The sequence below is a fragment of the Hyperolius riggenbachi genome, chromosome 3 (assembly GCF_040937935.1).
Source record: "Hyperolius riggenbachi isolate aHypRig1 chromosome 3, aHypRig1.pri, whole genome shotgun sequence".
NCBI lineage: Eukaryota > Metazoa > Chordata > Amphibia > Anura > Hyperoliidae > Hyperolius > Hyperolius riggenbachi.
In genome coordinates this window covers 197288393-197305320 of record NC_090648.1, presented here as the reverse complement: position 1 = coordinate 197305320, position 16928 = coordinate 197288393, and the positions used below count along the sequence as shown (strand labels likewise).

Here is a 16928-nt window from a genome sequence, read left to right as displayed (position 1 = left end):
GAGATATTAGATAGACAGACAGATAGATAGATATTCCTAGAGAAAGGATCCAGACTCAAGACTTACGGTATGTCTTATATTCACAGGAGCCTTCAAAGTCCAAACGTAGGGCAATATTTTTTTTCCAGGAAATGCTGACATTGATGCTAACATAAAGAGAACCTGAACTGAAAATATAAAGTCAAAAATCACTATACACGGGTCATTTTTACCTCCTGTGTAGCCTACTCCTAAGTCTCTTTCTCTTCTCCTGTGTCCTGTTTGTCCACTGTGATCAATGGAATTCTCCGTCCACCATTTTTAAAATGGCCTTTACCCCATAACAGCTTCCCAGTCAGCACACTGTTAAACTGTAATATCACCCACTTGAGCCATAGGGAAACATGGACATTACCTTGCACATTCAGTTGTAACTGACAGCTGCTGATATATAACTGACAGCAACTGGTATATTTCAGAACTGGAAGGGATCACTGTAAGAAGAAAATGGTGAGCTTCTGAGAGTAACTGATGGTGAGGTTAGTATGTAATATTCATTTGCAGCTACATTAAGTTTATTTGAAATAATTTTACTCGCTTCAGGTTCCCTTTAAAAACGCACCCTGGGCTATGTCTATGAGAATGGCAAGAGACATTTGGAAAATCTGACCATGATCATAACACCAATAGTGTTTTTGAACAGGACAACAGATTTATTTTTTTGGGGGCCATAAAGGGTAAGATATTTGACATTAATTCCACAGTACCCAGTCAATATTCACTGATGCAGAATAATACTTCTAGAGGAAACTCTGGATATAATGAGGAATTTTAGAGAATGTTAACAATTTCAGGCAATTTTAACCTATGTTTGGAACCTCAATTAGACTGTTCATCTGGACATTACTGCCTCTTCTATAGGAGAATCAGACCGCTAAAGAGCTCGTTGCACTCTTTAGAATTATCAGCACTTGAACGTTATTAAAACCTGAGGGGGGGGGGGGAACTATAGCTACTACTTTAAGGCCCATAATTACACACAGATTTAGTTTTAGGACCATTATTATATTAGTCATTTAATAATCTCCAAAATCATATTAGATAGCAGTGCAATGGTGACTATTAGGCAAAAATGTATAGGGATTCCATAAAGAACACCGATTTGGAAGTTCCTTCAAATCTTGCTCAGAAATATATAGTACAAGACAGTAGTTAACATAAAGGTGGACTGCTTTAAATATTTATGTAGAAACCTTGCCACAAGTTTCATGTCAAGCACACAAAATGGTGCAAATTTAAAGCTCATGGCACTAAAATTAAAAGAGGAAACTAATAAGAGAAAGATAAATTACGAGTGTGACAATGGATGATTGGATTAGGACTGCAGACTCTAATGTACAGTACTGTATTTGTTGTCCCATAGAAAACTCACCTGCCCCCCAAGCTCTGGAGACATCAGAGATACACCTTATCAGCCTAAGGCCATTTACTATTTAGGCTGCTGAGTGGTTGGCTCTCAGCGGGAGGCAGACAGCTAGGCACCTGAGAGCAGAGCTGGTTTCATGTTTGTACCTCATGGAAAGGAGTTGGATTGTGTCTGGGGAAGGGAGAGCAGCTCACTGGATCTGTTGTGAGCCAGGAGAATTCCCCATGCGGCTAGGACCCAGAGAGGGTTTGCTGAACTGAGGCCCTGGACTGTGGACTGGTGTATCTCACCCGCATCTGGTCGTGTAGACTTGTCGGATGTCTACTGGATATTGGGACTGATGAGAACTGCATCTATTGGGACTGTTGGGATCTGTTGTGCACCTCTTGGACACCTTCTATTGATGGAGTTACTGGAACTTTGGGACTTATGTTGCTTTGCCTGCGAAGCTGGGAATTGTGACTGCTTGGTAGGGGGAATCTGTGACACTCCCTTGTGGATTATATCGTAATATTGTGAACTTTTTGTGTGAACTGTGTGACCAATAAACGCCCCGCCAGTCGGGTTTTGTTTAATCTGCCGCTATACACTGTGTCTCTGGGCTCTGTGGTCTCGGAACCGTCACAACTGGTTGGCAGTGGTGGGGTCAGAGCACAGTAGTTGGCAGACGAAGACTTGACCATCATGGAGGATAATTGCTTATCTGAATACCAAAACTGGACAGTCGCCAGTCTACAATAGCGAGCTAGAGAGCTGGGACTGAGCTATAGAGGACTCCCTAAGGGCCAGCTGATGGCCAGTCTGGAGAAAGCTGAACAGCAGAGATGTGAGGCTACAGAGACATCCCTAGCAGCACCAGCGATCAGCAGGTCAGAGGCACCTCCACAGACTGGAAAAAGTCAGTGGGTCATATGGTATGAGGAGGAGATGGCAATTCTAGGAGATGATGCAACGCTAGAAATGAAAGCTGCTGCTATCTATAAGGCCCAACAGAGACAGGAGCTCGAGGCTACTCGGAACCATGAGCTAGCCACTGTGTCCATATCAGCGCGCACAGAGGCCCCAAAAATCTCTCGCAAGGACTTTAAACCATTTGTTGAAATATTGGGAGATGTTGATGGGTTCTTTCAGGACTTTGAAGTGCAATGTGAGCTACTGGATGTCCCCGTTATGGACTGGCCCCGTCATGTTGTGGGGTTGCTGGAGGGGGGTGCTGCAGAGGCATACCGCATGTTGGATCAAGGAGACAATCGCAATTATGCGGCGATCAAGCAGGCAGTATTGGACTATTATGCTATAACACCTGATGCTCACAGGAGCCAATTTAGGCGCACCCCCTGCAACATGGAGAACTCTTTTAAAGTTTTTGCTCATAAGATCTCCCAAGCATGCCGCCGTTGGCTGGAAGGAGAGCAAGCCTTTACTGCAGAGCAGATAATCCAAGTGTTTCTAATGGAGCAATTCTTCTCCAAGTGCCCAGCTGAAGTGCGTGAGTGGGTGCGAGAGAGGAAACCAGGTACCCTGGATGAGGCTGCAGCCTTAGCAGATGAGGCACTGACTATCAAGCCACACTGGAGAAAGATGTCAGCAGAGGCGCCCAGAACAGGTAACACACCTCCCCAGGGAGCCCAACTGTACTGCCCCCCACATCGCCGAACACCGACTTCTTCAGCCCTAACCCCCCTCTACCCATCCTGTGGTTACCTCACCTTCTTTGCCCTATATGCCACAATCTCGATCTGCCCTAAACCCTCGGCAGCGTCACTGCTTTGGTTGCGGACAGCTGGGGCACTTTCAGGCTAACTGTCCCCTGAGAAGGAAAAATGCATCACCTGGGGTCCCAAGGGCTATTCATTACAGTGTTCTCCCCAGAATTATTTTCCAGCCGGGTGGCATGAAATAGTAGCCGGGTGGCATGAAAAAGCAGCCGGGTGGGTAGAGATGAAAATGCAGGGCAACTCTGCTTACAGCATAGGAGGTGGTGAGGAGGTGAGCCAATGACAGCCGGGTGGTCACCAAATCTAGCCGGGTGGAGCACCCGGCTAAAAGAGCCTGGGGAGAACACTGCATTATATGGAAGTACCACAGAACTCAGGAAAGAGACAGGTATCCAGTCATACTAGATGAGGGTGCAGCTTTAGATCACAGAACACAGTCTTCTCAAGGGCCAAGTCCATCCACCCATCCTGCAGTTACCACACCCCCTTTGCCCTGTACTCCACGACTTCAGTTGCCCCGTCACCCTCCACAGCGTACCTGCTTTGGCTGTGGACAACTGGGGCATGACCAGGCTTACTGTCACCTGGGAAGGAGGAATGCATCACCTGGGGCCCCAAGGACTAGTGATTATGTGTTAGTACCTCAGAACTCAGAGGGACTGCCACCTCTGCAAGCTGAATGGTTCCAGGATTCAACCCCTGGCCTCTATGGGGTGCAACCCCTGGTCTCTCCTTCCATTAAAGTCCACCAAAAGTACCTTCAGGAAGTCTTTGTGGATGGTAATAGAATGGTTGGCTTTCGAGATTCTGGGGCATTTCTTACAATTGTGGATCCTAAACTAGTGCAGCCTGAGGCCATCCAGGCTGGGAAGAACTTGGTGATTCAACTGGCTGGAGGAGCACAACAATCTATACCAAGGGCTCGGGTCACTTTGGACTATGGCTTTGGGCCCCAGAATTGTATTGTAGGTGTGATGAGTGGCCTGCCTGCAGATGTACTTCTGGGAAATGATGTTGGTGATCTCCGTTGCTACTTTGTTGGTACAGTTACAAGAAGTCAGAGCCCACACAGGGGCATGTACCAGCACTGCGACCTGTGAAGGTCTTCCCTGGTACATGCCTAAGAGGGGAGGGGGAGAAGTTGTGACAATGGATGATTGGATTAGGACTGCAGACTCTAATGTACAGTACTGTATTTGTTGTCCCATAGAAAACTCACCTTCCCCCCAAGCTCTGGAGACATCAGAGATACACCTTATCAGCCTAAGGCCATTTACTATTTAGGCTGCTGAGTGGTTGGCTCTCAGCAGGAGGCAGACAGCTAGGCACCTGAGAGCAGAGCTGGTTTCATGTTTGTACCTCATGGAAAGGAGTTGGATTGTGTCTGGGGAAGGGAGAGCAGCTCACTGGATCTGTTGTGAGCCAGGAGAATTCCCCAGAGAGGGTTTGCTGAACTTAGTGTCCTGAGGCCCTGGACTGTGGACTGGTGTATCTCACCCGCATCTGGTCGTGTAGACTTGTCGGATGTCTACTGGATATTGGGACTGATGAGAACTGCATCTATTGGGACTGTTGGGATCTGTTGTGCACCTCTTGGACACCTATTGGTGGAGTTACTGGAACTTTGGGACTTATGTTGCTTTGCCTGTGAAGCTGGGAATTGTGACTGCTTGGTAGGGGAAATCTGTGACACTCCCTTGTGGATTATATCGTAATATTGTGAACTTTTTGTGTGAACTGTGTGACCAATAAATGCCCCGCCAGTCGGGTTTTGTTTAATCTGCCGCTATACACTGTGTCTCTGGGCTCTGGTCTCGGAACCGTCACAACGAGATTTCAGGCTCCAAAGTTATTGTATAAAATATCACTTGTGGTACAGCAGACGGGAACTAAGGTCTCTGCATGTTGAGCTTAACTTTCTTCAGCAAAAAGCTGCAAAGCATACTCATGAAAGTGTCTCATAAATTCTTTAAATAGGGCTACAAAAAAGGAAGGTTGTTGGTGAATGCAACTAGATGTCGAAAGCAAAATTATATTCCACAAATCAAAACAAAGGGTGGAAAAATGGAGCAGTGCCAGGGCAGATTTCACAACTACCGAAAGACTATTAATGACAAGATGCATAAAAAAAAAGAAACGAAAAGAAATAGATGGGGTCGAGGAGGTAAGGACACAAAATTAACCAATACTTATTTTGTGTAAGTGTCCCTACACCAACATCGAATAAACCACAAACGCTGTAGAAGGCCATACAGGAAGTGATTAAATGTACAACACTAAGAAAACACCCGGGCATGAAAATCTTAAAGAGACTCTGAAGCGAGTCTAAATTCCCGGTTTTAACCTTTATTAATGTTAAGCACTCTAGCTAGTGCTAAAACCCCACATCCCCACGCCAAATCCCCTGTGCAACATCCACGACTTTCTTGGTCGTGGATTTTGCTGCCCATGGAGGCAGAGCTTTGAGCTGCAGCTCTGCCTCCATGCGCGTCAATCTGCCCACGGATCTCCGCCCCTCTCAGTGAAGGAAGATTGAGAGGGTGGCGGCTAGAGGCGGCGATCAGCGTGGATTGACGCGCGAAGAGGCAGAGCTACAGCCCTAAATCAGGAAGCTCTCCCCGGATCTAGCAGAGGGGATTTGGGGGGTAAAAACCCTCGTTTTGCCAAAGGTATATGGCGGTTTAGCACTAGCTATAGTGCTTAACATTAATAAAAGTTAAAACCGTGAATTTAGACTAACTTCAGAGTCTCTTTAAATGGTGCTCACCACATCCAGTAAAACAACTTGACTGGGATAATAAGCAAACACAAAAATACTATGCCACTATAGAAAACGAGCATAATTTTTAGTGGGAGGGCTTTTTGGTCTCTTCGAGTTCCCTACATTTTCCTAGTAGTTCTGGGACACTTGAGCTGCTTGGGTTTTCTGTTATACTCACAGGGGTAATACAGTTCCTTCAAAAATGTAAGAATTTCACTCTCATAAGTAGACAATTCACTATAAGGTGTGTTATGAGTGGTTACTAAACAGACAATAAAATTATGGTGTAGGAAGATGTGGAGGTTGGCACTGCAGCAGAAGGTTAATCTTGAGTGGGAAGCTGGCAGGGCCCACTGTGCTTCATACAATATGGTTGTGATTGCGTGCTCTGGTGTAAAACATAGCATTGCTGTACAAGAAAAGGGAGAGAGAGGAGAGGAGACCGGAACTGCATTCAGCTATTTAATCCATATTGTGACAGTTGCATACAAATAACACATGGCAGTGTAAAAGATGAAACATACTTATCAGTGAAGCAGTGTGGGTAGCGGTGGGTGCTGGGCACTGTGGGCCTTACCGCCGTTTCGCGCAAGTATTCGCTTCCACGGAGGCTCTAGTGCAGGCTGGGTGCTGGCCGGGTGTTAAATACACTTCAAAGTCAGCGTTCGGCGCGGTCGCGCCGATAGAGACCGGCCACTTCCTCACAAAATCTCCAATAGCACGCTGGAACGCATACGGAGGACGGCATCTCCCTTCTACCCACTGCCCAAGCAGTCCACACTTATTAGGTGGCTGCTTAACGCTATTGCATGCATTGGGCAGTTCTGAGAAGGGAGAGGCGCCATCTTGTGGCCAAAAAGGAGAAGACAGTGCTAATAAAAGATTATTGTGAAAACCATTATAAAAAGATGGTGCAACCGTGATTATGGGCAGAATCTGCCAAAATAGTGTCTAACTGTTATAGAATCCATAACGTGACAAAAATGTGGCCTAAACATCGCCACAGCATAATTAAGTTCTCAAAGTGCTAGGTTATTGTAAACTGTGCACTCAAAAATTGGCACATTGAGTGAAGTGAAGGCTAAAATGAAAGCAGCGTCGATTCGCGATTTCTTAAGATAAAAGGTTGGCTAGAAAAGAGTGAGAAGGGGCCCATAGGACATAAAAACATTATATATGGACATTACAACGGGACCCTATCCTACAGTGGAGGGAGAAGGAACGTATGTAAAATATAGAACACATTCAAAGGCACAGCCTTTGCTGTATCTCTATTAAATTCTTAATTTAAATTTGCGGTTAGTATAAAGGCCAGGGGGAAGTCTAACGTTGGGTACAGGGTCATGGATCAGGGATTCAAACATGAGGCATATATTTTTACATTATATCATGGATCTAGGAAGCAAGATAAATCAGTATAGTCATTGAGTCCCAGCGCGCCAATGGCGTCTGTACGTATTATAAGGAGGACTTCCTCTCTTGAGTTTCCTTTCTCTGTCCACACCGGGAGATAGGGGGGGTACTTGCAGTATGTTGGCAAAAGTCATCAGCTTAGGATTTCCTTTATGGGCTTCTCTCATATGTTTAATCAAACGTGGAGAGCCATGTCCCGATTTTATGGAGTTGAAGTGCTCTCTAAATCTTCTGCTGACCGGTCTAGTAGTTTCCCCTATATAAAATCGGCCGCAGGGGCACCATACAGAGTAAACAACGAATTCCGTTTGGCAGGTATAAAATGATCTCACCGAATGACGTAATGGCCCCAGTTGATAACTGGATCCAGTGCGCATTTGTGAGCAGGAGATACAGTGGCCACATCTATGGTTTCCCTGCGGCCGAAACTGAGCTAACCAGGTTTCTGCTTTGGGACTCTGAAATTCACTTCTACTAATATGGGAGCCTATTGTGGGGGCGCGCCTGAATGAGACTAGGGGTCCATCGTTGACCAGGCTTTTAAGTAGAGGATCTCTAGTGAGAATCTCCCAGTTCTTTTTGATAGCGCTTTTAATCTGTTCTGCCATTCCAGTAAATTTAAATGAAAAAAGGGCTTTATTTGCGGCATCCATGTCTTTCCTTCGAGTGGTCCTTATCAGATCTTCTCTGTTCAGACTCTTTGCTCTCTTAAAGAGAATCTGTATTGTTAAAATCACACAAAAGTAAACATACTAGTGCGTTAGGGGACATCTCCTATTCCCCTCTGTCACAATTTCGCCGCTCCCCGCCGCATTAAAAGTGGTTAAAAACAGTTTTAAAAAGTTTGTTTATAAACAAACAAAATGGCCACCAAAACAGGAAGTAGGTTGATGTACAGTATGTCCACACATAGAAAATACATCCATACACAAGCAGGCTGTATACAGCCTTCCTTTTGAATCTCAAGAGATCATTTGTGTGTTTCTTTCCCCCTGCAGCTATCTTCCACTGAAGTGTCAGGCTGCTCGTTTCTTCCTGCAAACAGCTTTGCCCTTGTCTGTAATTCCTCACTATGTGAAAGCCCAGCCAGCTCAGAGGACGATTTATCCAGCTTGTAAAAGATAAGAGAGAAGAGAGAAGCTGCGCTAATCTTAATAACACACAGGCAGTGTGCATAGAGGGGCCTGGAAGGCGGAGTTCATAGCAGAACCACAACACTGAAGAACTTGGCAGCCTTCCAGACACAGGCTGACAAGTCTGACAAGCGATAGATAAGTTGATTTATTACAGAGACTGTGATAGTACAAAGTGCTGCAGTAAGCCAGAACACATTAGAATAGCTTTTGGAACTTGTAGGATGATAAAAAACAGGATGCAATTTTTGTTACGGAGTCTCTTTAAAGGCATTTTGTATTGTTTCAGCTTCGTACCCTCTCGCTATTAGTCTCCTGCCCAGCTCCTCGGACTGTAAAACAAAATCCGCGTCGCGCGCATTGTTACGGCGCAGTCGGCGGAACTGGGCGTAAGGCAGCGAGCGGGTAATATGGGCAGGATGTAAGCTCTTTTTATGAGGTAGTGCATTTGATGCTGTAGTTTTGTGGTAGCCTCTGGGGATAAGCTTATCCTCATCGATGACTAGCTCTAAATCTAAAAAAAGCTATCTTCTCTTTAGAAGTCGTGGCAGTAAAGATCATATTGGCCGTATTGTTGTTAATATAACACAAAGTCATTGAAGGTGTCACAAGTCCCGGACCAGAATACTAGGACATCGTCCACGTACCTGGACCATGCCCTGAGCTGGCCGGCAAATGGGTTACGGGTGGAGTGAATGTATTCCTCCTCCCACCAAACAAAAAACAAATTAGCATAAGTGCATGATACAGCTGTACCCATGGCGGTGCCTGAAATCTGCCAATACCACTTGCTGTCAAAAGTGAAGGCATTATGTGTTAGCACAAATTGCAAACACTCGCATATAAAATCTTTATATGCCTCATCCTTACCGGTGCGGTCCAAAAATGATCGTATCGCTCTAAGTCCTAGATTGTGCGGAATACGGCTGTACAAGCTCTCAGCGTCAATAGCTGCAAGCATGTCTCCTCGGTTCCAATGGAATTCCTCCACACCTTTCAAGACATCAATTGAGTCGGCCAGGTGGGAGGGGACTAGGTTGAGCAACGGTCTCAGGACATGGTCCATGTACCTGGACAGTCTTTCCGTGGTCGACCCCATTCCGGAAACGATGGGGCGACCTGGAGGATTGGTCGCAAGGCCCACAGTGCCCAGCACCCACCGCTACCCACACTGCTTCACCGATTGGTATGTTTGATCTTTTACACTGCCATGTGTTTTTTGTATGCAACTGTCACAATATGGATTAAATAGCTGAATGCAGTGCCGGGCTCCTCCCCTCTCTCTCCCTTTTCTTGTACAGACAATAAAATTAAATGGGGGAGCGATAACCCTGAAATGATACCAAGGACACAAAACCCATATTTAATTGGAGAGTGACATATTCGAGAGTATTAGTGTGGAAACATAGGACCTGATTCACGCAGTCTGGCAAAACTGGCGTGCAGCACAGCAATTTTACTAGTGCCAATGCATTATACAGCAAGCGGTGTTACCTAGGTAATACGTGCATTACTATGGTAATGCATGTTAGACAGACATTGCACATCTTATTTAGCTGTCTGCCAGCAAGGCCATTTTCAATAGTTGGATATACTCTATTTCCCCTCCACGTCAGATCTACACACGCACACACACAAAAAAAACAAAAAACAGTGTCTACATTCACATATATCACAAGCTTAGAACCAAGTCCTGACCACCACCGAACACTGGAAGCTGAAAGCACCTGCTCCAAAGTAAGAAATAAAAAAGCTCTCACTCAGTTGCCACTCCTTGAACTATAGCTCCCAGAATACCCAAGAGCCAGTAAGAAAGACAAGGGCAACTCACCTGCAAGCATCAATCAGAAAAGGAGCAAAAGCAATGTGCAAGCAAGAACTGCAGAACAATGAGCCAATGAGTTTCTACAAGGCACATGAAAGGAAACACCGCTCACCACCGCGCCATAACCATCAGGAGCAGGACCGAGCACAGCCAGGCCAACCAAACATGGAAAGAGGATCCGCTCAACTAGATGGATATAAGTCTGATTTTTATTGGAAAAACATCAAAACTGGACTGCAGGCATATAGCTCACGCGTACCGGAGCTAGTAATCGCTCCTTAGTCATAGCTATGACTAAGGAGCGATTACTAGCTTCAATACACGTGGGCTATATGCCGGTTGTCCAGTTTTGATGTTTTTCCAGTAATAAAATAGGACTTTTATCCATCTAGTTGAGCAGATCCTCTCTTTCCAAGTTTCTACAAGGCCCTGAAATTGTTCAGGGATGTGATCATTATCTAAAATAAAATTTGGAATATGGAATTTAAACATGAAAACCACTGGCACCAGGCATTACTGATATTCTACTTGCACGGGATGGAAATATCTTCTCTAGTCTCTACTAGCCATTCCAACAAGAATTTTTTGAAAATATTTTCAAAGCATAAAACTGTAACAAGATGTAACTGAACGCTTGCAGACATGGTATCAAACCCAAATTTATTCACATGCCCTAAAGGTAGTGCACTAATTTATATTTGTTAATGCTGGAAAATGTAAAATTTTAATGCAAGGACCTTTACTACACTTCACAACCACATACTGTTAATAAACACAGTAGTATCAAGAATTCCACAAACCCAAATAGAGGAAAATATGAAAAGAGACACTACTGACTCCCATTTCAAAAAGCTGTTTCCCTAGCTGTAGTGCTATTCCTCTGCCTTGAATACTTTCTGAATCAGTGATAAATAATAAGCACACAGATCAGATGTATTTGACTCCACTAGCTGCATGCTTGTTACAGGTATAGGACTTGTGCTGCATAAGCAAAGAACTAGCATTACAGCCAAGTAACTATCATTTTCTAAATGGAATTAAAGCGGTCAACCTCCGTATTCCTCCCAGCCGAGCTTTCAGACAGAAGAGAGTCCATGTAAAATAGTAAATGAAAACATTAAAGTGGAACTGAACTCTTGCACGGGACAGAAGGAAGGAAAAATAGAAACATGCACCATGTAATTAGAGCGCTTAGCTTTTCCAATTCCCCCTCATCTGTGTCTAATCACAAGTTGTAATTTTATCTTTCCCGTGTCACCTGACTGCCATGGCATATAAGTAGATTAGCTCATCTGAAAGCACAAGATGTTAACAATATGTCTGCTTTCACGAAAGCAGGAAGTAGAAACACTGGAGATTTTAGGATTTGTATCAGCTGTAACAAAAAAATGTTTTTCTTTAAAGAAGAGCTGTCAGCCATACTATCTCAGAAAAAAAAAAACATAAGTAGATAAATACTTGCTCTATTTATGTAACATATGTATTGCACTGTCCACGTTTTGATTTTAGAATTTTTCTATAGTAAAAAAAGAGAAGGACTATCTTGAAGCCAATCCTGACAATTCCTCCCTACCTCTGTGCATTGCCCGCCCTCTTCCCAGTATTCGGACACTCCCACCCAGCTCTGCAGTATAAATTGTGTAACTGCGTGTGAATGTGTGAATGCATTTTCATTGTGTGACTGCAGAGCTGGTTTCAGCTTCTCAGCATAAGAAATATTGGCCAATCACAGAGGTGTGGGAGGGGAAACGGGAGGGAAAGAGGCCAATCAGGCTGCCATTAGTTATGTCAGAGGGGAAAGTAAAAAAGAAAACCCAGCATGCCTTGCAACTTCCTTTGTGCGGCAGATGTACCAAATAAGCCAGGGAAACTGGGGAATGATCTTTTATGGAGAAGGAAAGGAAGAGTGATTTTTAACTTTTGGATTGCCTGGTTAGCATCCTTATTACTTGTTTACCAAAAAAAGATAAAGAATTGATTTTTGATTTTAGGCCTGACAGTTACACTTTAAACGTTATTATGCTGTTTATCTTTTAGAGCAGAGAGGAAGTTCTGAGTTCAGGTTCGCTTTAAAATATTTAACCTGGTTACTATGCTAAAAGCCCAGTCTCATTTCAAACATACCTCAGGATCCACTAGCCAGCCATGGTACAGTGGTATATCAAGGAGATCAAACACAATGCACTCAGGTGTGTACTCAAACACTCGTACTCCAGTGAACTTCACATTGACATCAAGGCCAGTCTGTAACTTGTGCAGGATAGCCATGGCGTCACTCATATTCTGTAATACAAGGAAAGTGAAACATTACCGTATATCTGTGAACTGAATTCTACGACTCGAGAGAGCTCTAAAAATACAATTCTGACACAAGGGTTACGTCCTAGAAAAGGGACTCTAGCCTATTTCTGCATAATATAAGCCAACTGGAAACAATGAAAACAGCTACGGTTGTGTTCCAAATACATAATTATGACCTGGCAGAAATGAATAATGGGACACACTAACTCCGATGTCTCTACCAATACAGGTCACACTGTAAACTATGCTGAGCAGTGTACAGCCAACTTTATCAGAGATTCATGTATTAAAGACGATACTACAATCAGATTAAAGGTAGCCATACACTGGTCGATTTGCCATCAGATCGACCAACAGATAGATCCCACTCTAAATCAAATCTGATCAGAGAGGGATCGTATGGCTGCCTTTACTGCAAAAAGATTGTGAATCGATTTCAGCATGAAATCGATTCACCATCTGTGAAGCTACCACTGCACCCCGCCTGCCAGCTATACATTACCTGTTCCGCCGGCGTGTCCCCGCTCTCTCCTTCTCCGCGCTGGGCTCCGAGTCCGGCTGGCTTCACTGAACTTCCTGTCCAGGGAACAGTAGAGGGCACTCTACTGTTTAAACTTCCTGCCGGAACAGGAAGTTCAGTGAAGCCAGCCGGACTCTGAGCCCAGCGCGGAGAAGAAGACAGCGGAGAGAGCGGGGACACCCGCCGGAAGAACAGGTAATGTATTGCAGCTAGCGTCAGTCGTCGGGCATTCGAACGCTGCTATCGGCACACTCCCGACCCGCCGGCGATCGAGCAAAATCTTATGCATTGACGGATCGACGGGAACGATTGATTTTGGATGGAAATCGATCGTTCTGTCAGCGTTTGCACAACGATTTCACAGCAGATTCGATCACAGTGATCAAATCTGCTGTATATCGGCGAGAAAATCGTTAGGTGTATGTGCCCCTTTAGGAGTGTGGTGGAGGGGGAGGATTCAGATTGTGTCGGACCACATGCGGCCGGCGGGAGTGAACAGTGTAACTTCCACTCAGATGGTCTGCCGTGGTCCAGCTGTAGCCCGGGGAAGAGGCATTACCTCCATATGCTATATGGGGGAGCGCGTACACCTGCCTGGTAATAGCGCAGATTGCACAAAAGTGCTGTTTGCTTACAGCAAAGGATTCTGCGGATCCATTGCAGCATGACAAGTGTAACAACCTCCTATTTATAACATAGGAGCTGCTCACTGTCCATTTAGCAATGAGTGGGAAACTGACAATAAAAAAAATGCATGTTCTCCCTTCAAGTGGAAAAAGAGCCCAACCAAGATCTTGGATGCGACAGATTCTACATTGCATATAAAACGTTAAAGGACTTTTATGGAATCCTTTGAAAATTAAATGAATACCGCAGTAGGTATTTGACAAATATTCAATGTTTGTGAAAGTAAGCAGAACATGATGGAGAATGGGAATGGTCAGTGAGGTGTAAACAATTCTGAGTTGATTCCTAATTATGCAAATTGTTTATATAAATGTATGCAGCTTGGTCCGGTGGTCCGTTTTCAAGCTGCATACATTTGCATAATCAGAGATTAACTTGGTATTATTTGCATCTCATTGGCCATCCTTGCTGGAGAAGAGTCCCCAAGCTAAGTGAATGTGTATAGAGCAGGCTGAGCATGCATGCAGCACTAGTTCCTGATTGAGAACAGGGAGATCACATTTCCTGGCTATCTCTTGCTTCCCACAAAACTATTCAATGCAGTCTGAATTGGAGTTAAAATCTGACTGGAGCAGCAACTGTGGTGGCAGAAAAGTATGAAACTTGCCAGCAGGGTCAATAATGGGGCAATGGTTGTGTTCTGATTTGAACAGTCCAAAATCAAATATGGAAACAGTTTAGACAAATAATGATCTGATTTTACCAGAAATTTCATAAGGATATACAAGGCAGGGTAGTGCAGTGTTTCTCAACATTATTACAGCATGTACTTCTCTGTGCAATTGATATCTGAGTGAATAGACATTTTCCCAGCATGAAGCAAGCAAAGTATAGCTGAGATGGGGGAGGTGTTAGGAAGTCTTGCCCAAGGACTTCTTACTGAATAGGTACCCTAGCCAGGATTCAAGCCCTGGCCTCCCATGTCAAAGGCAGAGCCCTTAATCAAAACACTATCCATGTTAGACTAACCTTTAGATATGATTCTTAAATCAAATTGCAGGTGAATTGAATACACTTGTTTATTCAGTCAGTCAATGTAAACTAATGTTTATTTGGCTGAAAAACAAAATTCTGTTAATCCAATCCAAACATTTGTATAGCGCTTTTCTACTGTTGGACTCAAAGCGCTCAAGAGCTGCAGCCACTGGGACACGCTCAAGAGGCCACCCTGCAGTAGAGTTTTGCTTTAAACTCCTTACTAAATAGGTACTGACCCTAGCCAGGATTCAAACCCTAGTTGCCCATTTTAAAGGCGGTGCCCTTAACCAGTAAACTATCCAGCCACTGTTGACTGAGCAGGATGGAAATCTTATGCCTAATACACATGAGATTTTTCTGGCAGATTTCTTGCCAGATCGATTATTTCCAGCAAGTGCGATCTGATTTCCGATCAATTTTCCATGGAAGTGAAAGGAAAAAATTTGTCCGGAAATCAGATCGGACATGCTGGAAATAATCGATCTGGCAAGAAATTTGCCAGAAAATCTGATTGTGTGTATTAATAATTTGTCAACTGCACAGGAATTGGCTGTTATGCTGGGAATACATTCGTTTCTGGCGGTCGATTCTCCTCTCGATCGTTTTTGCCGATCGATTCTGCAGTCGATTCTCTTATCTTGCGCTCGTTTTCTTATCTTTTTACATTCGTTTCTATCAGAAATCGAGCGGCGAAAGGATTGAAAGGGAGATTGGACATGTCGGAAATTATCTATCGAATCATCTTAATCATCTCAAAAATGAACCATGTATTCCCAGTATTCATTTGCATGGTTTTGATCAAATGAAGATTGATTTACATAAGATTAAGTGTCCTGTTCTACATGTTGACAAAAACTCGAATACTGTATTTTTCGGACCATAAGACGCACTTTTTCTCCCCCAAACATGGGGGGAAAATGTGCCTGCGTCTTATGGTCCAAATGCTGCCCAATGCCAGGTGTCCTTCCACTGGAAATCCCCGCGGTAATGTGTCCTTCCGCATCCCGCCCCCCTTGTCCTCCTCTATTCTGTACCTGTGATTGTCCCATCCCTCTGTCCTCATCTATTTTGTCCCTGCGGCTGTCCCGACCCCTCTGACTCTATGCCGTGTGGAGTGTGCAAGTGGCTTACCGCTGCAGCCTAGTGATGGTCAGCGGTGAGCCTCCAGGGAAAAGCCGCGTGGTTGTCCGGGCACGCTGAAGACATATCCATCCCTTCACTTCTGCTGGCGTAAAAGATCCGGGCTTACCGCTGCAGGCTAGGGATGATCAGCGGTAAGCCTATGGGGAAAAGCCGCGTCGGTGTCCGGGCACGCTGAAGACATATCCATCCCTTCTGCAGACGTAAAAGATCCGGGCTTACCGCTGCAGGCTAAGAATGATCAGCGGTAAGCCTATGGGGAAAAGCCGCGTGGGTGTCCGTGCACGCTGCCTAATGTTTTCTACCGTCACTTCCGCTTACATCATCAAGGCGGAAGTGATGGTAGAAAAACATTAGGCAGCGTGCACGGACACCCACGCGGCTTTTCCCCATAAGCTTACCGCTGATCATCCTTAGCCTGCAGCGGTAAGCCCGGATCTTTTACGTCTGCAGAAGGGATGGATATGTCTTCAGCTTGCCCGGACACCCACGCGGCTTTTCCCCGGAGGCTCACCACTGACCATCACTAGGCTGCAGCGGTAAGCCACTTGCACACTCCATACAGGGCATAGAGTCAGAGGGGGTTGGGACAGCCGCAGGGACAAAATAGATGAGGATAGAGGGATGGGACACAAGGGACAAGATAGATAAGGACAGGGGGAAATGGGCACAGAATAGAGGAGGTCAGGACAGCAGCAGGATACATGGGGTCAAGATAGAAGAGGACAGGGGGCAGGACATGGGGACAAGATAGAGGGGGACAGGACAGCTGCAGAACACAGGGGACATGATAGAGGAGGACGGGATGGGGCAGCAGCGGGGACACAGGGGGATAAACAAGAACATAAGGGGGACAGAGGATGACACAAGGAAGACACTAAAGGTACAAATGGGGCACAGGAACACAAGAGGTATATTGGGGAACATAATAATTGGCGAGGGGAAAAGATCCACAAGACGCCCCTGTACCATGGATGCACCATGTTTAGTATTTTTTTTTTCCCCTGGTTTTTGTTCTCTAAACCTTGGTGCGTCTTATGGTCCGGA

At 45.0% G+C, this 16928-nt stretch overlaps 1 protein-coding gene across 1 annotated transcript in view; it reads right to left on the bottom strand.

The window, feature by feature from the left end:
* Positions 1–16928, bottom strand: part of MINDY2 (MINDY lysine 48 deubiquitinase 2) — an 87242-nt gene that overhangs the window by 34221 nt on the left and 36093 nt on the right. The window contains exon 4 of the mRNA XM_068275522.1: positions 12380–12538. Within this exon, the coding sequence (XP_068131623.1) occupies positions 12380–12538 (159 nt within the window). The remainder of the gene's footprint in view (positions 1–12379; positions 12539–16928) is intronic.